The 22,705-nt window shown below is 39.0% G+C and overlaps 1 protein-coding gene across 4 annotated transcripts in view; it reads right to left on the bottom strand.

Moving 5' to 3' along the window:
• Positions 1-22,705, bottom strand: part of EPB41L4B (erythrocyte membrane protein band 4.1 like 4B) — a 194,664-nt gene that overhangs the window by 110,905 nt on the left and 61,054 nt on the right. For all 4 annotated transcript variants that reach the window (XM_080380005.1, XM_080380002.1, XM_080380003.1 and 1 more), the window contains exons 3-15: positions 17,065-17,107; positions 14,729-14,807; positions 12,053-12,097; positions 11,233-11,285; positions 6,866-6,986; positions 6,119-6,206; positions 5,502-5,590; positions 5,104-5,173; positions 4,772-4,941; positions 4,562-4,671; positions 2,802-2,832; positions 2,289-2,322; positions 1,178-1,245 (exon numbers count right to left, since the gene is read on the bottom strand). In XM_080380005.1, the coding sequence (XP_080236131.1) occupies positions 1,178-1,245; positions 2,289-2,322; positions 2,802-2,832; positions 4,562-4,671; positions 4,772-4,941; positions 5,104-5,173; positions 5,502-5,590; positions 6,119-6,206; positions 6,866-6,986; positions 11,233-11,285; positions 12,053-12,097; positions 14,729-14,807; positions 17,065-17,107 (1,001 nt within the window). The remainder of the gene's footprint in view (positions 1-1,177; positions 1,246-2,288; positions 2,323-2,801; positions 2,833-4,561; positions 4,672-4,771; positions 4,942-5,103; positions 5,174-5,501; positions 5,591-6,118; positions 6,207-6,865; positions 6,987-11,232; positions 11,286-12,052; positions 12,098-14,728; positions 14,808-17,064; positions 17,108-22,705) is intronic.

The following is a 22,705-nucleotide window of genomic DNA, read 5'->3' as shown; positions in this document are numbered from 1 at the left end:
ACACTTTAAATCATACAGAATTAAATGGACAAGTAAACCCTAACCCAAGAAGAATCTTGAACATGAATTACAGGCAAAACTAATTACCCAATTTTAAGTCTTCTGTGTCTAGCATATATTTATTACCTGCTTTACTGCTATATGCAGGGATTTTTGAGATGACAATGAGTATGCCTGCTTCTCTGCCTAGTATGTATTTCTAATAACATATTTTCCTCTTTCCTGCACTCTCAGATCCAATCTTGGATCAAATTGTCTTTTCATCCATTTTAATCTCCTCATCTCTAGAGCCTGCCTACACTAAGAACAAAGTCTAACTATCCTGATGTAAGAATACAAAGATAAAAATATAACATGAATAGGAACGAAGATTAGGGTACTGGTATTTTTCAGTCAAGACAATAATTATTTGTCTAAAAAACGGAGTAACCTAGAAAGGTTATTTTTATTAGGATAAAATAGCAGCTGATTTCTATCACGTGTCCATGCACAGACACATACCGACCAGCAGGTGCGTGCCTCCACTGGGCATTCTACCAAGCTGGTTCTGACTTGGACTGAATTTCTTCCAAAATTTCTTTTCACTTGATTTCTCTCATTACTAGTTAGTATAAAATAAAAAAGTATGCCAGAAAATAGTACAATAGCATATACAGGTTTTCTTTTTTTGTGAAACAGTTCACAGAACCTCAGTGTTATCATTTCACTAATTATCTGTAAAGTGCCTGATACACTGTTCACACACATGTTTTTCTATACGAATCTCTGCAAAAGATGAAAAAGTGCTGCAATGCAAGAACCTGCTCGCTCATAACTTTATCCTAAAATAAGTTTTCTTCTTTGTTTTAGCAGATTAATTACTGATCAAATTGCAGTTAGTTTTACTGAAGCTACTGAGCATCTTCCCATCCAACATACTCCCTACAGAAATCCACTGAAGTTGTATTTCAAATTCTGTATTAAAAATCACCCCCCAAAAATTTCATCAAGGAGATTAGGACATCCCAAAGCAAAATCTAAATAGAAGTTATTTAATACTGCCTCTACAACACATATTTCTAACTTCTGCTTGCTTTTCATGTGCAGACAATTGCCCAATATGCCCACCAAAGCTTCATGCCAACAGATTCAGAAAGAAAGAAGTAATAGACTTTTTCACGAAGTGAAGACTGCTTACCTTACATTCACAGGTGTATGTGGATGCCAGTGTGGCTGAGCGGGATGTATATTAGGATGATACTGTGGCTGCAAGTGGAAACATTGAACCCAGTTAATGAAACAATGTAAGAACTTTCTATTAACTTTAACTTTTTATTTTGCTGGGGCTGTGATGAACATGCTCGCTGTGAGCCCTAGAAACCCCACTGTGGCAGACCTTCTCCCATGCCATTAAGCATATACATGAGACCTCTTGGTGATGAGCTTGCTTGTTAGGAGACACTCACGGGAAAATGCAAAGAAAATGGGTTTTCTGTTTGAGAGTCAACCTGGCACATCTAGTGCTTCTCATACAAAGCACATCAAAAGAATGTCAGCTTTAATCAAAGGTGGAGAGTGAGAAAGGTTACTATTATAATAGCAGTCTTCAGAAGGTCACCTATCTTTGGTGACAGCATTTCCCTCTCATATCCATGAGATCTTGAGGAGAGACAGTGAAAGAAAATCACTAGTGAGGCTTTTAATAAAGAACAAGTATTAAGACTAATTTCTCATTCACACACTCCGTCTGGACGAAAGCACAGCTTGCTTTCTCAGTAGCACTCACTACTAGTATCACAGATGAAAACTGGGCAAGGTGTTTCTCTGAAGTGTATGAAGGAGTTTGTTTAAAAAAACAACAAACAAACATTTGACCAGCAATGAACTCCTTAAGTGTTATGATGGGGGAGATAACTGCAACTTTGAACTCGTTGTCACCAGATCACCCAACATAAGAGGCTGCTCTAGACAAAAGCTTGCTCACAGAGCAGTCTCCTGGAGTCCATCATATTCACAGTCACAAAGGCTTTAACCTGTGATTTCACAGAAAGGGAAGGGAAGGGAAAGAGGATGGCAAATGGAGTGTGTTCAGCTTGCAGAGCATCCAAGAACACAGGGGAAGAGGGTGAGAAAAGTCTCTCCACTTTCCCCTTAATTCCCAATGGGATGTTGTTTATTCCTGAACCACCTCAGAGAATCTTACCCAACAGTAAGGAAAAGGGGACCAAAACAGCCATACAAATTATAGAGAACAAAAATATGAACTAAGAAAATGACAATATCCTCCTCAACGATTGTTATGCCCTTACCTGGTAGTTATGGACTTCAGGAGTATTTTTAGCACTAAGGGGGAAAAAAAATAATTAGCTTTTATGTAATTTATAGTTCAGGGTTCTACAATTCAGGAATTTATTACAGTGAAGTAACATTCATATTCTTAAGGACATCAATATCTTAATCAAGATATACACCACAGCAATTACAGTCCAAGAAAGAGGAGTGCAAAACTTCGTTTTACACTTAGGAAACAGGAATAAATAATGTTAGGTAAGTTAGCATAATAGCAATAAGCAGAAATGTGTTTTACTTTAGTCTGATATCAAACACAAAAAGAAAAAAAACCCCACCTAAAAATGGAAGCACTTAAAAGTTTCACAGGCAGTACCCAAGAAGAATCTGGTGCTGCATAATGAGATCCCAAAGCAATTCATGCTGCACCAGAGAATTTGTTTTGACAAATCCTAATGCAGAAATGGTCTTCAGAACCCTTTTTTCCTAATAACAGCAATTGAGAAGTAGAGAGAACTTGGGCAGTCACTTACCACAGTTGTGCTGCTTTCACAGGATTGTTTGCTTGAAAAGAAACAAAAAACTTTTAAGACGGATGACAAAAACAGTAATTTTGCAGCTACTGTGACTGGGATGCTACACTACAGCTTAAGCAAATTCTCAGACATATTTTCACAAATGCATCAGAATCTCAAGTGCAGCCCTGTGCTTTCTAGTATTCCTGTGTGAGTACATAAAGTACAAGGCAGACCCAAACCTCCCTCTGCTTCTGCAAGAGTCAAAGCCCACCAAAGATGAGAACAGACAAGAGTATTCTTCCCAAACGTCACAAAGGAAGGACTTTAGCCAGAGTCAGTTTTGCATGACCAGAACACTACTTTTCTCACCTTGCTGTAGCTACCACGTCAATACCATTGAGTCCCTTGGAAATCAGAAGCTACCCCTCGCAGAAATTTTGCATCTTACAGAAACCAGAGTATTCCTGAAGCTGGTAATGGCCTGTGTCTTATTACAATGAACAATGGTAGCCAAAAAAGCCCATCAGTTTGGAATATGGGAAGGCAGTGAGCAATCTTGAGCAACAAGTTCTTGGCTTGTGCTTTGGACAGGCTAGAGAGAACATTGAAGGCAGCAGCTGAGTAACTGGGATGTATTATTTATTTTTCCTGAAAAACAGCATATTTTTCAAGAGCACTGAAAACCAGCTGAAAACCCAAGTCTCTGCTGAATGTAGGAAGTGAATGACAAACTTAATGAGACACTGTAGAAGTCTGAAAGAGACTGAGCTAGGACGGAATCCAACGTTTGTAGGCTGCAACTAGGTACAGATCTTAATGGCCAAGAAATGCATGAAAGACAATACAGGGAGTTTTTGCATTAACTTAACGAACACGCTGTTGAGCTCTCTGGAGGGAGATCATCTGGGTATGACAGAAGTTCTGGCTGGCTGCTATGCACAGAGAACTAAACTGAGCGTAAGCCACGCTTTCTCTCTTCTCCCCCGGTCTCACAGAAGACATAAGTACAGAAGCACTGAGACACGAGGTCTGACAGATGCTTCACCACTCTTTCAGTGAAGAAATTTTTCCTAATATCCAATCTAAACCTGCCCTGGCGCAACTTGAGGCCATTTCCTCTTCTCCTATCACTTGTTACTTGGGGGAAGAGATCTACCCCCACCTGTCTGCAACCTCCTTTCAGGTAGTTGTAGAGTGTGACAAGGTCCCTGTTAAGCCTCCCCCTCTCCACACTAAACAGCCCCAGTTCCCTCAGCTGCCCCTCATAAGACTTGTGCTCCAGACCCTTCACCAGCTCCGTTGCCCATCTCTGGACACGCTCCAGCACCTCTGTGTCCCTCTTGGAGTGAGTGGCCCAAAACTGAACCGAACACAGTATTCAAGGTGCGGCCTCACCAGTGCAGAGTGCAGGGGGACAATCACTTCTCTAGTCCTGCACGCCACACGGTTTCAGATACAAAAATGTTACACGCTTTCCTTCACTGAATTTGATACAACTTTTCTTTCCTCCCCAACGGAGCAACTAAAGAAACCCTATAGCTACCTTGTTCTCCATAGATGGGGGATGGAAGAATTAAGTATAGACAGAGATAGAAACAGTAGAAATGGACTCTTGACTGAGAGAAAAAAACCCATGTACATTCTGATTTTTAGATGATCTGACGTATTTTTCATTTTATACTGTGGTACAGATTTTATGGTTGTAATACAACACTTATATGAGTTAACAGGACACCTGCATGACAAGTTCAGTGAACACATGTACAAACACTTACCCTTAAAAGTTGAATGCCTTCGAGAAGGATATCGTTTGCTGGGCCTTCTTTCAAACGTACTAGTTCTGCGTAATCGTGTCCCATGTGTTGCTTGATACTCTGTCCGCCCACTTAAAATACAGAAACAAAAGTTAACTACTGCCTTCTGTTGGATGCTGTACCTGCTCCATTGTATAAAAACAAATAAATTGCTGTTACTTTGCTAAATACCTGAATCTGAAGCGTGATCCCAGCCTTATGAAGTCGGATCTACTAGATTTACTGTTTGCTGGGGCTCGCAATCTGAAGAAAGCATGGTGTTCCACTGCACACTTCCACAAATGTTTGCATGTTTTGGCACTGTCTAACCGGAAAACAAATGTGTGCTCTTGCTCTCTGCCCTAGATGCAGAAACAAAAGCTTTGGAAGTTGGCATGCATGATATTAGTTACTGTCCTTGGCAGGAGAAATACAGCCTGGGCCAACAGTGTGCTTGTGTTCTTACCAGCCTGAGCACACACCACACTTTGTTGGATCAGGCCCAAGTAAGGGAAGAAAGTTACCTGTTCATCGTCTTCTACAACCACAAGCGTTAGTTTGCTCTTTTTAAAGTCCATTTTTGTGATTTTAGGCCTAAACACAGGAAGCAAATAGAAAATTAATGGAAAAATAGCATTTTGTAATCTAGGATCCCCCAAAACGTATGAGGGATTTGCAGCCCTGCAACACTTCAAGAATTGTAATGGAAGTATGGTTTCTTGGAAATGTAACTGTTTTTCAACGAATATTTCACATTTGAGAGTGGTGCTTCTAAACAGGCCCATTTAACTTCAGATTTAACCTTGGTATTTTAATTTTGTAGATCCAATCTACACCACAAAATACAGTCAAGATCCCCTTACATAAAGGAGAAAGATTTGAGCATTTTAACAGAAAGGAATATAACACAAAAACAGATTACCAAAAGAATAAGCCTATTTTGTTGGCTCCTTCAAAGATCAATATGCCTGTTGGTGTCAGTCCAAGAGCATATTCACAACCATCTCTTCCCTGCAAGCAAACACAGAACCAATCATCAGTGTGCCTTTGGTAGTGTAAATCTTACTACAGTATTATGTCAAAATCCACAGATTTTAAACTCAACAATAAGGTTTGAATTTTTTTTTTAACATTACAGAGCAGAAGAACATTTATCCGTGTTGGGTGCAAACTGGCAGGCTTTGGCAACAGAAGGCTGCAGGATGCCCTGCATGGGAGGAGGCAGAGTGCTGCCTGAGGTAGCGCTGATGCTGGTGGAAATGGCCCTGCACCAACGCTCCAGCCAGGGGAGCCCAGACTCGGCACACCTGTGTTTAAGAGCAAGCAGTAGCTACCAGGGAAAAGAGACACAAAAGGAAAAAATTGAGGAACATGGGAAAAGGCATGTGGAAAGGGAGGAGGCCTGCAAGGAGAAGGTACTTCTGAGGGACCATGGCCCAAGGGGCAACCCACACCACAACAAGTACACCCCCGAGGGACTGACCCACACCAAGGCACGTACCCCACATTAATAACAAAAAAGCATCACATGGAACTTACCTTAACTACATGCATATCTACACCATACATTTCTAACCATTTAGCTTTGTTCAAGTAGCACAATTCAGCCTGCGCTGGGCTCTTTCCCCTAAGAATATAAAATTTATTTATACTTAATGTTATGAAATTTTTGTGCATTTTAAACGTTTTAAAATTCATCCTCCTAACTGTTCTTTGGGCTCTCAATCTTAATAATGCTAAATGGTATTTCAAGCTTAGTTTATGTTTTCACTCTCTTCCCCCCAAATTAAAATAAATCAGAGGGACCAAAATTGAAAAAAAGATTTAAAATTTCCAATAAGGACGAAAGTTCAGGTAAGACAGCATCACCAAAATGTACCATATTTATTAACAAAAGACAGGAAAAAGAGTCTGCTGCTACCCTGAGCACAAAACTTTACATGTACATGTGTGCAAGGAGGGAGAGACAGATAATTATTTCCAACATAAACAGGAAAAAGTTCTGATGGCTTAAACTGTTATAAAATCATCTAAACAACAAGAAGAAACAATCCTCCCCCCAAAAAAACAAACAACAAGTTACAATTAATCCCACCAACCTTCCTTAAATTACTGTTTGCCATTTCTAGGGAAGGAGAATGCTCAAAATCTATTTACAGTACCTTCAACTGACAAATATAACCACTGTTTCATGTCTGTTGAAGGGGCTCTTGTGGACATATATGCCTTTGGAAGAGAAGAAAACCTCCTGTTGCTAGAGACACCACTCCCACATAGGTACCGTACCTGCACTCTTTCCATTTCTGAAAAATGTCAAATTCCATTGCTTCGGTCTGGTTTGGTGCAAACCTGAATTCAGACACGAGTTCTGGTGTGTGCTCTGGGTGCTCACACTCTCCCAGCTCAGCTGCAATCGGTCAATTGAAAAGTTAAAAATATAAAAATCATGGGATGACCAGAAATACTTAATTCCATAATCTCCACATAGACAGTGATAGTTTGTAAGTTTCTAGGTACGTTTAGAAGAATGCATTTGTGCCAGTGCTGTAAGTGAACATCCCTGTCCCTCTGCCCCCAAACTCAAACCAGATTTTACAGTAGAAGTCAGACAAACTCATTTGCAGGAGCAGTGTAAGGTTATGGTACAGAATTCTGACATTCAGGAGTGTTAGGACTAAAGCAGCTTCACTAATGCCTCTTCTCTGGATTTTAAAGCATTTGAAGGAAATAAAGTTTCTATTAAAGACAAAAAGCAATGCACTACTGTTTCGAAGAGGTTACTTTGAAACTTCCTCTCATTGCAATGAAGTCATACTTTTCATTCCAAACCAGTTTCCATTCTATCGCATGCTTTGTTTGTGTCAAAACATGAAGATAATAATACCTAATCTCAAGAAACCAGCGATAAAGTTGTGTTTTGTTTTTCAAAAAACAGAGTGGTGGTGTAATAGTCAGATTAAGTCAGTTTAAAGGAAGAGATGGTGAAGTGTTAACATAACTCAGGTATCACTTTCTGTTTATTTACTTAGGGCCTGGTATCTTCTTTTCTAGGAGCAGAACACTTGCAGACTCTACTGAGCTCAGCAGGAGACGAAAGTGCTGAGTATCTTGGTGACTGACACCCTTAACTGTCTTGTGCCTGCCACATGCTTTGCTCCTGGAACCTCTCAGCTATATGAAGAGTCCACAATGTCACTGCCTTCAGACTGTGAAACAAACATCAATGGCAAATACATGCCACCTGACACACGATGTGATTCCAAACCAGGCCTTGTCAGTTGGTGTTTCTTGACTACTACTACCACAAAAACCAAACCAAAACAAAACCACCACCACAAACACGAGGGGAAATTAATCCCATGAAGAAAAAACAGTTGCAAAAATTTAATTCACTTTCAGTTTTAAAAAATACCTAGCAGGATACATTAGAACATAGGAAGTTACATTCAAAATGCATTCTGACTGATACATCTACTAAGTGGTTTTGAGCCCTTGAGCTTCACTCAAACATTTAGCATTCCTGAGGATATTAAACAGATTGAGTTCACTGATCTTCATTTCTAACTACTGCCTCACACACACTTTTTCTCTTCAACAGTAATCTTCCATGGTGAATTACAGTACTATTATCTGTATGTCTTTTCCCTTAACAGAGAGATCTCAGCTCTGCTGCTGTTTCACTGAAGTTGGAAGCCTATTTAACAGAGCTGTTGCTAGGAATTACTGGCAGTCCAGTCTCCAGTATGTAAGAGAGAGCCACAACACACACATCAGCATTGAGGACTTCAGGGGAAAAAAACTAAGAATATGAAGTTTGATGTTTTGACAACCATCTAGGAAAAACATGGGAGATTTCTCTACTAGTTAACTGAGAGAGAAGGCGGGGAATGAAGGCTGACTGTGCCATGAAGAGGATGTGTAAGGATGAGAAGAATCATAAGCATGTAAGACAAAAGATACACAGAGAAGCTAGGGCAGAAATATTAGGCAACGGAAAAATACCACCCTTGTTTCTCAATAGCTGCACTCACTGTATACTCACTTTCAGTCAAACAAACTATGTCATCATTGTGATCTCAAAGAAACAAGTCTTGAGAATAAAAGCCAGTAAGTCTCACCAGCTCAACACAGGTTAGAAGGGCAGTGGAAGAAGGGGGAAGCATGGGCTCCGCACGGGTATGCTCAGCCGTCTTCCCTGATGGAATTACATTCCCCGAATGCCTCAGCAGTACTATTTCTCAGCACAAACTCACAGCAGAGGACCCATCTCTTCATTTGCAGTTCTATGACAAAGTGTCATGCTTTCACATGCTCCTTCTCTGGTCTTGTTTATGGGGGCAGGTCGGTGGGGGGGGTGGCGGGCAGGGAGAGTTGTAACATAACATGTTTATATACATTATCCATGCTCTTAAATAAATAAATGCATAAACTATTTTAAAACATTTTAAAAAGGAATTTTCCTAGAAAGTTTTTGAGAATGGCAAAACCATGGTTACTTGTAAATATATTGATTCTTTTGCACAGAAAAAAAAAAGAAAGAGCTATTCCACGAAGATGTCTTATGATTAGAACTGACCACTGGAGAACTGAGAAAAAGTCTTCCTTTTGAGTTTAATTAGCAGTTTCAAAAGTATACCTGGTTAAATCCGAAAGCCACGCAAGACTAACGAGGCAGTTAAAAAAAATATTCTAACAGTGACTATTCAAGTTTGATTACAATCCTTCTGTAGCTAATAAACCCTAAGCGAAGCCTACAACTATGTATCCGCTTCACAAGTTACCCCATACTACAAATTGATGTTATTTGTTACAGAAGTTCCTTCATGGAACTAGCAACAAACCAAAAATTTATGTTTGAAAGATTATTCACACAAAAAGCCAGCCTTGGAAACTGTTGTTTGAAACCAAGAATTACCCTAATAGAACAACTTGATAAAGAAAATGTATGAAGTTCAAAGCTGTGCTGTGAAGAAAAAGGCTTTTCTTTCAGAGAGCTTAGAATACCATTTCTTAAATAATTATTTATAACTTTTTCTTCACTCTTGGAAAAGCCACACTAAGGAGCAAGATCAGATTTTCAGAGTAAATGTAACCTGCTGAGGAGCGCATAACCATTTGATATTTCTTTAAACTCTTTTGCTTAATTAAGTTTCCAATGTCAGTAACATGTAACAAATGTTCTACTAAAAAACACTGATCATAACATATATCAACAGAGATAATAGATTAGTTGTAATAATGAAATAATTTTAGAGAAACTTCTTGTGATGATGTCAAAATAGTGGAAAAATGAAACTGGAAAAAAGACACCAGAAAAGTATAAAAGTATGTTCCCACAGATAATGCAAAGAAGTGCTAGTTTTGGTACCTAGTTGGAGACATTATAAACATGATGTATGGCTACTGTATTACATTTACACAATAATCACAGGGGTCAGTTACGACCCAAAATGTTGAGCCATCACACTATTATTCTTTGCTTGGTTTTCTCCTTGCTTAGACCAGGGGTGAGGTTACCAGTGTTTTTACCTGCGAAAATGGAAGCAACGAATCAAATATGGGCTCCAAATTTTCTCCACCTCAGAAAGACAGAGTTTGCCTGCAGCAGTTGTTCGCACACCTAACAATGACAGCTGTGCCATACTGGTGCAAAAAAATAACCCACTGCCTTAAGATCTACAGCTGTTGCTGTCTGGAACAGAATTCCTAGTTTTGCCTGTCAAGTCCACCTAGAATCACCAGGTTATCTCCACTGCTGTACTAAACTAAGAGACTGTGCCTACGCACTCCGTGTGCCACTGCTAGCCACCAGAGGAATAGGAAGAGTGTTTTTAATTTTGATTCATCTTGCTGCTGATATGCCTAGAATGGTCCAGCTCACTGCATTTATTTTTTTTAGAAAAAGAAAAATGAACTTTACTTGAGCTTCATTACACAAGTTTCTTTCCCATCTACAAAACAGTCTGAAATGGCATGAATATTTGTATTGATGTGTTTGCAGCAATAAAAACCCAAACCTTCTTCCTACAATAAACTAATCAAACCTAGTGTCCTAGGATGCTTTTTTTTTTAATCTTGTAACCCTTGGTCCTGACACAGAAGTAATCTTAGTTCTCACCTTCCCATTTAAGTCCCTCCTCTCCAGTGCACCTGCCACCCCCTCCTTCCTGCCCTGTAACCATCTCCCAGGTCACACCACAGAGGTTTGCTCTCCCAAGCACTGGCCAGGCAGCGGGAAGCCCATGTTCAAAGCTACACCTGCAGGGGCACACCTGCATGCTGAAGGGCCAGCTGGCTCTCCAGGCTGAAGTGGTAAACTGTGCACACACCACAGGCTCTCCCTCCATGGGGAACTACCTAGGGCACTTCCTCCCTGGTCAGCCCCCGGTTTCCATGAAACCTTCCATGAAACCTTTGTCTCCCCGTGCCTTTAAGGCTCCTTTGCCTTGGCAAGTGTGCCAATGTTGGCTACTATAGTTTAGTAGTTATGATTGGAAGGCAGGCAGGAAAGTGATCTCCCTCAAATTCTTCTCCTCAGGTAAAGGAATGGCATTTACATATGACCAATGAGAAAGCGTTAGTAAGAGTGAAAAGAGACTAGTAGATGAGGTTTTTAATACATCGAGACAAACCACTTCCAAAAAATTGCATACCTTGAAGACACAGAGCTGCTAGTTCAACAGCAGTTTCATACGGGCATTTCAGTCTTAAAAAGAAAAAAAAGAAGCTATAAAAATCAGGTCTTTTTTCTCAGTGAATTCCTCTTGCAATAAAGTTTAAAAGTAGTCTGATATAAGAAATGGAAACATTAACTTCCACAAACTACTAATGATATGAAACATCTACAATCTATTTTTACTTGCATGATTATTTCCTCATTTGGTACATCCTAATTAGCACTAAACACGATACGTTCCACCATAAAACAAGCTTGAAATAATAGAGACAACATTAAATCAACTAAGAAATCATTTTTGCTTCAACGCTATTTTAGAACATACCGTTTTAAGGAGTTTTTTGTAATTAAAAAACATACAGCAGGTGTGAACTTACAGGCCTAGGTGAGACTATAAACACATGAAATATTTTTACAGGGTTGACCTGTACAGAAAGTGTTGCACTTCATCATCTTTTCCTCCTCTATTTTGCCTACCATACTGAAAAATATGGTAAGCCCATGTTACATTTTCAAGTCATAAAAATCAGGACATCAGGGCAGTCTTTGCTCTCTTTATACATTTCCATCACCTGGTCAATCCATCAAAGGTCTTTACTCATTCTATTTGTCAGTAATACAGTCAAGGTGCACATAAAATCATATATCTCTGCATTCTAAAGGGGAAAAAAAAGCATGTGGAACTGTAAATCACATTTATAATCTGTGCATGAATAAAATTTAAATAAAATTTTAAATCACTAAGAGATTAACTATTATAAATTAAATTACAGATGCAAGAGCAAAGAGGTACTTACTTCCCTGAAAGAATGTCTTGCCGGAGCTGTAATACAAACAGGTACCTGACAAATAAAAATTCAGAAAGTCAAAAGTATATATAATGACATCTTTCTAGCCCCAATGGCCAGAAAAATACCCCAATTCATTGAGTAGTCACAACATTTTAATTAACTTGCTTTTAAACAAAGGGTCTTCGGGATACATATTGCAACCTTCAAAGTGCCCACAGCTTTCACTAAAACCAAAAAGAGAACATTTTTCATTGTCCAAAGTCTTGCTGTTTAGGGATGTGCTCTATCTGAGCATTCACCACAGCAGCCTAAACGTTATTGACTCTCCAATGTTCTCTTGAACTAGGTCTTGCCCAATTCAAGCAAGAGTTGAACTACAGGATCTAGAGACAAAACACAGATAAACGCATGAAGACTTCAGGGCTACCTTCTCAAACACAAACAAAGAACATGGAAAAAGTCCAAACTGGGCAAAAGGAAGAGCTCAGACTGATATTTCATTCAAAATAGCAGAAAAGTTCTGAATAAAAGAAAATAGAAGAATTCCATAGAGCCCAGACATTTATTTAGGAGGCCAAGTAACAATTTACAGCCTTCAAACTGTAGTAGTATTTTAAGCTGTTGCTAATCTTTGGTTCTAGGTATGCTTCACGTTCTACAGCCACTCATCGAGTTGGGTTTAGAGGCATGTGTTTTTAAATTGGAAAAAGACAGTGGGTGAAGGATTCCACACATCCCCATTACTGTGCTAATTACGAAAATGTGATGTTTACAGTTTCACTATGAACTGGAATCTACTAGAAAATCTCCACAAGGAATTCCAAACATCCTTCCAATCAGGCCAGTTCGTGGTTATTGTTAATTATTGTTTTTCTTCCTCCCCTTACTCCACTCCACTTCCACTTGGAATAGTTCTGAGAATACAGTTGTTAATCTTCACATTTTACTCAACATGTTACATGGAAAATATGATCCAGCCAGCATAAAGACTCTTAAAAAACCAACAACATTCAAAATTACTTTCCCCAGTGGAAAAGAAAAATGCAACTATTTGTTCACTGTAAAATCAATTTCCAGCTCAGTTTCATTTTCCTTCCATAGTTTCACAGAGGTCTTCTGTCAAGCTTATCATAATAATAAAAAAAATCGTTCATAATACTGAAAATTTAGCTGACTAAAGTGTTTTTCTAAATAAAATAGTCTTCTGAAATGTCACCTTTCAGCAATAATTACATCACAAAGCATGAGAGTTTAATACTTTCAGAGGAAATGTCTTACTTGATCACAGCAATGATCACATAGCTCAGAAACTGACATCTCGCAGTGACTAGGATCATACGCTTCAAAGGATTAAGCAAGAAATCTTGTGGTAGGCAGTAATGGAATAATTTGACCACTGGGGAAATATAATACTTGTCAGACATGCACCCTGATGTATGAAGACTTACATCAATTTTCAGAAAATATATATCATTCCTACTAATTTAAGTGATTTTCTCATTAGAGATGCCCCAAAATCATCCAGGTTTTTGGATTCTCTTAAGACCTTATACTCAATTACATAAGTGGCAGGGAAATCTATAGGTTAATTATGCATTGTATACGAATAGACCCTTTTATTGAATTAACACTGCTGCACTAAACTGATAATGGATATTAAAGCCTCCATGTCAGTATCATAAGGTGGTGACAATTAGCTCTGGTGTTGTCTTGGGCAGTGAAAGAAAATACACAGTCAACACAGCAGACAGGAAAGAAGACAGTAAACATATGCCTGCAGTGGTAAGTTTAATGTAAACATCACATGCACATGAACTACAACAACCAAATCTTTAAACACCTTAGGCTGATGGGGAGAACACTGATTATTGCCATGCAAATTAGAAGACAAAGTGCCCTACGGTGAGAAACTGATCAAAAAAACCCCACAAGATAAAATAACATTAAGATAAATGAGTACTATACAAAGATGACACAAAGCTGGCAGATACTAAGTACAGCTGCTCCTTTCCCAGTTTTCCGAATATCCTCTAGATCACACCAGGATGCTACAAACCCAGTAAGGTATAGTCCTCACAGCCCAGAAAACAGTCCACCAGATTGAAACAAAAGACCTCCAGGTATTCTAAGGTGACTTCATACAATGCAGTCTTTACACCTCTTGCACCGCAGAGAACTTGTGGGGAAGTGGAAGAGATTCAATCAACCGTTAACCAAGAAGTAAAGCTGTCTATTGCCCACAGTTCTGTGGCCTTTGTATTATTATTAAATCACCCCAAGTCTTGGAGCAAGGAGGACACAGCAGAGCACTGGCATTTTAACAGGACACAGACATGGTGGGAAATCCTCTCAGAGGTATGGCAGGTGTCATTGGTGTAAAGAGCAGCTGTCTCCCAGCTGCAGCCCTCCCTACCCAACATTGCCTTTATTTGCAAACTTCAAAGAATAAGAACATAGCATCTCCTACACATTAAAACACTTGGAGAAGTTCATGAATGGTTTTTGGCATCAAGTAAAAAAAAGATGATGTTTCTCTGACAGTAGGAAAACACCCAGGAAGTCAGACAAAATGACCATTCTTAATAGGAAAGCTCAAATCACCTGCTTACAGTACCCCCATGTACCTTAGATGTCTTATTTACCACTCTGCCAGTCACCCAGTTAACCATGCACAGTTCCTACCTTGTAAACTCCTCATGAAGGTTGTTCGGTTCTGATGAATAGTACTTAATTCGAAAATGCAACGTGTACGGAGGTCCAACTGTATATGCAGAGATTTTAAATGGGGAAATAAGAGTTTATACTAGTTGTGGTTCTGCAAAGGCAGAACAACAGCCACCATCCCACAACCCAAGAAACCCAAAATGAACTATGCTTTTCAAATTCTTCAAAGCAGCAAATATTTCATGTTTTTAAATTTAAAAATGCATGCAATAAAACGCCTAGATGATTACCATAGTTCACGATACTCTAATCATTAGATTAATCAAGCAATAGTCTATCTGGCAAACACATTTTTGTTCAGGTGTGCCCAGCAGCACACTGCGGATGACAGCAAGTTCCAGGTACACTGCCTGTTGCCAGGGGCAGAAGAAGATGGAATGGAAAGGAAGAGGATGATGCTTCTTGTTAAAGAGGCACAAACACGTCTTAAAAAAAAAAAAAAAAAAACCAAAACCAAAAAAAACCCCAAAAACAAAACAACCACCCAAAAGATCAGTTTTTGACTGATACACGTGAATGAGAGAAGGTAAATTAAGGTGAAAAGTGCTGGAGAGGACTCTAGAAGGCACCCATGAACATAGAAAGCTAACAAATTCCATGAAGTGAAGTTGCAAGAATTGTTTTCTAACCACCTTTCAGAAGGTGAATGCTAGGTCTGACTTTCCATGTAACAGAGATAATAAACCAGTACCAAACTACCATGAGACTATAACGAATGTATCCTTGTCTGCCTAAGCCTCATCTTCCAGACCAACAGCCTGCTAGTGTATTAAGTGCTGGAAAAATGATTCTTTTTCACACCTTTCTAAGGTCTTCTGTAACACCAGAACACAGTATATACGTGCTTATTAACGATCCATTCTACTAGACAATGTGCAGCCAAAACTCAAAATAATTAGGGCTTTGACACTGCAATGATAGCTCCTAGAAAACAGATTATAGCACCCTAGGCTGACAGTTTGGCAACACTGGTAGGGTCTGCATCAGCGAGATGATGACTCCTACCTACCCACTGCTGGGAAAAAGAGCAGTGAGCAACACCCATTGTTAAAGAGAAACCCTTGTGAAAGCACCTGCTGAAGACAAGGCAAAAGTATCCTGTTGTGAGACACACCCTTAGAACACTCATCAAACTGCTTCCCTCTTCCTTGTTCCCCAGGGCAGGGCTTGGCCAATTGCTTTTTAAAACAGGCCCTTCATAGATTAAACACAAACAAAACAGTCCAACTAAACAAGTCCAAGGTGTTACAGAATTGTTGATTTTCCACATTTTAAGACATATCAAGAAAAAAGACAAAGCTATTACAGAAAGTGCACCTGCAAATCACTTAGTCACTTAAGGTAAAGCAGTCTGCGATGTGATGAAAAGGTGAGAGAAAGCCAACCACTAAAACCCAGCCCATGGCAGCTATCTTTACCATCTGTTCTAGGAGACTGACACCCATGCACCATGGGCTGAAAGCAAACTGTCCTAAAGGCCACTGAAGAACTCCTCCACCATTTAAAAAAATCATCTAGATATTTGGATCATTATCAGAAAGAAAGGCAAACCACCGCTGAAGCAATCAAGACCCATCTCTGTGAGGTCCTGCAAGGGGGTCAACAACTTCCTTGCAAAATGCTTATTATCATCTCACAGAAGCAATATTATCAGTTGGGCTATGGCTGTTGACAACTGCAATATATTAACAAAACACATTAGTGCTGATGCTGTGCTGTGTTGTACCCAAGCTTGCAACCAAATTGTTAAGAGATGAAGGAACAACTTGCCTGCCTTAGCCAAGCTTCACAAAAAACTCAGTAGACAAACCCAATTTCTTCACCCAAAACTCCCTTTGATGAAACAGAAGGTATTTCTGCTAATTTTATTTATAATACAGGAAAAAAAAGGTTAACCATTACACAATGCAGTATTTTCCATTTACTCTTTGGAAAAAAACCCAACCGACAAACATCAGGAAATCCATTCTGGATCAGAAGTGGTGACAGAAACCATGATCTGTGTCCAGGCAACCTGATTTCATAGATCAGACTGAAATTACCTGGTAACCTACTCTGCCTTAGAGAAACAGCACATTTAATGAGGGCTACTGAAGACTGGTTTATTGCTTGTAAGTGCTCCTGCATTTAGACATGATATAGTCAGCCAATTAACTATTAAATTAAATCTATTTCCTAAGAAATATTTATTCCGTTAAAGACCATATTTAAACACTCATAATCATGTTCAAATACTCTAATTTCAAGTTCCTATAGGAAATAACAAAATAAACAGGCAGAGACATGGTACTCACTTTTTATTTGCTTCTTAATGAATTTTGAATGGTCCAACCAGTGCTAAAAGAAGAAAATCCACATTTTAAAACAGTCCCATTTCAAGATTTTGTTGGCACAATGAACTAATTACAGTAAAATTTAACAGAAAAAAACACCCACTTTTAAAAGGGAATACTGCCATATGTGTTTGCTAAACTTCACATTTTTGAAAGTGTTTATTCGTACATTTACCAACTTACCTTCTTTCATGAGGAAAGCCTAACTTAGAAATGCTTCAGTACTGCCAGGGAAGTTTCACTCTTCCAGAGAGGAAACCTCAAAACCCAAAGCCACAAAGTAGTGGTGTGCAAGGAGAACACTCTTTCGTCCCCAGGTTTAACTATTGCCCAGGTGGCCCCTGAGGAGAGCAGGCCAAACCCCTGCGTTTCATTCTCCTTTCAACTCCACTGTCTGACAGCAACCCTCCACATCCTGTACTATCCTGCCTTCCATTGCTCCAAGCCAAGGTTTTACAAGAAGAGGATGAAGACTTAACCCCTACTAAAAGCATCTGGGTAACACTGATGCAGATCCTCCACCCCTTTTTCAACTAATGGCAAAAGATCTTGAATAGATGCAACTATGATGACAAAAAAGCTTGCTTCTCAGCAAAGTTTATGCACTCTCTCATCTGTGCAAACTGCATCTACAGAAGAGTAGCAATAAATACTCTCCAATGTAAATTTAGCTTAAATTTTTGACTGTCTCTGCACAATGTCCTACACAAGGCTGCAATCTGATTTGAAGGCAATCTGATTTGAAGCAACTCCATGTAAATAAATGCCTCTGTCACACAAGGTAATAAAACAGTATTTGGGTTTTCTTGAAATAGATGCTTTTCTATCTTTATGAATATATTTATTTTAAAAGAATAACCTAGGTACTATGGAAAAAAAATCTTACAAAAACCCATCCCTTCCTCCCTATTAAAGCATTCATGCTTTCAGAAAGAGGAGAACCTCTGAATGACTACTTATCATTCCACTAGCACTGTGATACCATGACTAAATAAATGCGTAAAACCATTTGTTGCATGGTAATGCTGGTATTTATTTACTAAGCATGCCCTAAGCAAAAATTTATTTATCGCAGGTACAGAAGAGTATAGATCGAAAGTCTGACAACTTATGACCCTTGAGGTAAATAAATCTCACAAAAAGAGAGAGAGAAAGAAAAATGGAACAATTATTCTGAAGGTGCTTTTATTTGCGTGATACTTGCTAGACTCCCTTAGGTGAGGCTGCCAAGGAATCCATCCTTAGAATATAAGAAACTCTACCAGAGTGGAAATAAAACATTAAAGCAGCTCATACGAATATATTCCTTAAGAGTGCAAGTAATCTATTCTGTCTCTACTTTTCTCTCATGAAAAACCACACCAGAAACCACAGCAGTTCACAGCAGCTTTGTGAAATTTGAAATTTTTGATAAGGAAAAAAATATCAACATTGAAACTTTGCTTTTTTACTGAAATTATACAAATTGTTACTTTCTTACCTCCAGGACAGATTAATTTTTTTATGCTTCAAATACCTAGCTACAAAAATGTCTCTCTCCTCAATATTTATTTTGGCTAAAGATAAATCACTCGCAAAGACAAATATACTGATTCCCTTAAAAGAAAAGTTTATTTTCATGATAAAGAAATCCAGACAGGAATAATACCTATACTACAAGTAAAAATTCTCCAATAACTTTTCATCTGTGGTTCATGTTAGCACCATGTTCAGAAATAAGCACCACACTATATGAACTGCAGTAACTCCCAATTAAATAACAATCCAATAGTCCCCATCTTGAATGTGGTGTTCTTAAAACTCAACTAACAGCAAGTTTCGAATTGATTATTTGTAAGTGTAAACACTTCAAAGAAGGTTTAAAAATAACTAATAAGACTCTGGGAACTACTTGTGCAGACCATTATATGAGACTATAGCCTGGACAGGAAACCATCATTCATTCTCTGTACCCAAGCAGCCAGGGGCAGACTGCTCCAGGAGATAAACCACAGCAAGCATTAAATTCATCTCTCTTCAGAAGCAAGAATGAGCTGCTGTTTTACTTCCATCCCACATTGCACATCATAGCTGTGTGTGATGTGGCTATGACACAGAACACAAACTAAAAATACAGAGGTAGACCATGGACTGGCAGTATTATTGGCCCAGAGTTCCCAGGCCTGGCAGTTTTCATGCAGATTTGCAAACCAACACCATTTTAAAAGTCAGGTATTTTGTGCAACTGTGAAAATCAGGCTGAATCTCAACACTCCTTTGTCTCAGGTAATGTCAGAGGGCTGCTTCACACTAGAAATCATACCAACTTTCCAAATGTCCTTCTGATCTCAAAAGATTTCATAGCATTTTAGATGAAGCCAGAAAAAGCTTTGGGCTTGGCTACATACTGCACGCTGACTCAAGAACAGGAAAGTAAAAGCAATGAATTCTGAAGTCTCACCAGGAAGATCAATAAAACCAGAGAGGACTTCTCTCTCTCAGCACCTATGACTGTACTGTGCTTGTCTTGTGCTCTGGCAAAACAACTTGTGCATCATTTCAGGATCCACACTCATTGAAGAAATTTAACTATGGATGTCACAGTGTAGGACCGAAGCTGACCACAGCCACTTCAACCATACAATGCCACACTCCTCAGTCTGGACTCAGAAGTACCAGTGCAGAACAAGGAGGAGGAAAGAGATTAATTGGTTTAGGGCTCTGTTGTGATAGGAAGACAGTGTCTAAACTACTTTGCCCACAGTAAGGGGAAAAAAAACCCAAACCTGGTCAAATTGCAGGTAGCCAAAGTTCTACGATTACTTTAGAATAGAACAGAACAAACATTTCAGTTGGAAGGGACCTGCAATGATCATCTAGTCCAACTGCCTGACCATGCTATTAAGGGCACTGTTCAAATGCCTCTTAAACACTGACAGGCATAGGGCATTAACCACCCTCTCGGTAAAGAAATGCTTTTTAATGTCCAGTTTAAACCTCCCTTGGCACAGCTTCGAACCATTCCCATGCATCCTGCCACTGCATCCCAGGGAGAAGAGATCAGCACCTCTTTTCCAATTCCCCTCCCCAGGGAGCTGTAGGGGAACTACACTGAGGTCACTCCTTTAATTCTGTAAAGTAAACCGGAACTTCAAATGCTGGATTAACTACCATTTATTCCTGTTTAATCCCAGTATAATTTCTTTTCTTTGCCAAATGAATACCATTTCCTGTAGTATTAACTGACATAAAACAGTAGACTGGTTGGGATTCACGTGTTGAAAAACACACACCAATCAATTCCATATGAAAGAAACACCGTCTAAAAAAATAATTCTTAAAATACTTGAAGCAGGGTGCTCTCCTGGTGATCACTCGTTCGAGAAGAGGAAAAAATAAGCAACTCATTGCTTCATAAGTGACAGCAACCAGTATCTTCTCAAAATAGTCACACAGCAAGGGAAAGATGTATTTGTGTCAAGATACAACAAATAAACTATAGCTACTACAGCAGTCTGTGTAAGGACCACAGTGACTGCCAAATGAAGACTGAAAGGGAGAGTACCACAGGTTGACACAAACCATCACACACCTGACCTCTGCAAATTCCACTGCCTCTGTATTTGCTTCCTAAAAGAATGAAAAACTCTTTTCTTGGTCTATACAGCCCTCAAAGCTGACCTGAAAAGGAAAAAAACCCTTGTGTTTGATCCTTTTTGGTTAGCTTGCTTTACTGATTTAAAATGCACAAAGAATGTCTTGAATAGGCTGTTTTCCCTTATGCTTACTTATGTGTTTAACTATCAGCAAGGCAAAGCCCATTCTTACTGGAAGTTTTATTTGCCCTTTGAAAAATACTGCTTAAATGCTTTCTCAAGCCTTACCTGGAGATACAGGAGGGAGAACGTGCTAAATGTTCAGGTTCAGAAAAGAAGGTGTGCTAAACAAAAGCTGGCACCTTTAAAACCTGAAGTCAATTATCCCTTCCAATACCTTCTTTCTGTCCGATTTCCTAGGCGCCTGTATCATACCAAGCTGCCATGAACCACATCATCTTCTAAAGCAGAGGATAAAAACGTAACACATGGGAGGAAGGAATAACCAAAAAACAATGAATAAACCCCCTACCTGCTAAACCACAGTTGGGGGACTTCTTTACTTTAAACGTATAAAGTTTAAAAGTAGCAAAGGAGAAATTTTCCTTTCCTCTTTTCTTCTGAAGGTCACCTTTTAAGTATTACTCAACATGATCAATCCTTCTGTTCTGAATTCCCATAGAACAGGGAGGGGGCTGGGAGGGTATCCATGTTTTGCTATCACAGGACAGACAATTGCAACAAAGAATGCAACTGAAGAAATGGCGGTATCTATATCCTGAGAGAATCCTACAATATATTGCAGGTCATAAGAAGCTGTAAAGCACAAACCGCCTTTTTCTAATGATGATCTGGAATAAGAAACAAAGAAAGGACAAGCCTGGACAGAAGACAAATAAACATTAGCTATCAGCAGCCTAAAATTAATGTCAAATATCCAAACTAACCATAGAATATGTTGCATATGACCAGTTTCTGCAAAGAACAATAAAATACTTCCTCATGGCAACTTAACTTCGATAGTATGGTCTCACAAGATTTTATTACTGCTTTTTCCAGCCTCAACTAAAACTTTCAAGGCCTCCAGCTTTGCTTGCACCTCATAGTAAAAGTAATTAAAACCCCAGTAAGCTTTGCATTTCTTCTAAACCACTGCAGAGACCTCCTGCGTAAGACTGACACTCTTCAATCACCCCAAGCACTACTTCCCTGTTTAAGTACTGTAACAGCTGAACAAGAAATTATTTCTTTAATTCCCCTTCCTTCCTTCACTCCTCCTCTCCCTTCCACAAACAGGAGGAACAGAAAAGGAGACCAGGGGTTTTGTTACAAAACAATGGAAACACTTGAAGGACCTTAGAAAGTTTCCAGACTTGCTACAGTTGTCCTAGAACAGTGGTCTCCAAACTTTTTTGACGGCACTAAAGGTAAAGAAGTTTTTGAGCACACAATATATGCATATTTATAAATAAATTATACAGATGCCCCACTGTACTACTATATTACGCACATTATAAAACAGACAGGAAAAGAGAAATTAAAAAAGGATGAGTATGATGGAAGAACCACCACTAAAATAACTGCAGAGCACAAAGTCTCAGGAATTTTGTTACTGAGTCTGGCAGAAAAAAAAGTGTTGGTCCAAAGCCATTATTTATGCAACTACAGCAAGATGCAAGTTTTATTGCTCACTATAACCTGTAAATTGTGATCAGTCAAGGTGCTGAACATGAGCAGGCAATGTATCTGTGCCGCTTTTTAAACCTCACTTAGAAAAAGGTTTTCCACTAGATCAAGTTCTTCCAAACATTAACAACACTTAACAACCCCTCTTGCCCCTGAGTATTTCACTGCTGGAGTTAATAGCAGATAACTTAAAATACAGCAGTACACAAAGTTTGCTTTAGAATAAACTACTAGGTGATTGTCTACATCCTTCTATTCACGGGTATCTTCAAAGAGCACAAGATGCAAACTGATGTTCACTGAATAGTCTTTACAGTATTTTCTGTCTTACTGCTGACACC

The sequence above is a fragment of the Falco punctatus genome (genome assembly GCF_963210335.1).
Source record: "Falco punctatus genome assembly, chromosome: 3".
NCBI classification, from domain to species: domain Eukaryota; kingdom Metazoa; phylum Chordata; class Aves; order Falconiformes; family Falconidae; genus Falco; species Falco punctatus.
Note: the sequence above shows the minus strand (reverse complement) of the source record. Positions and strands in the feature narration are given on the sequence as shown.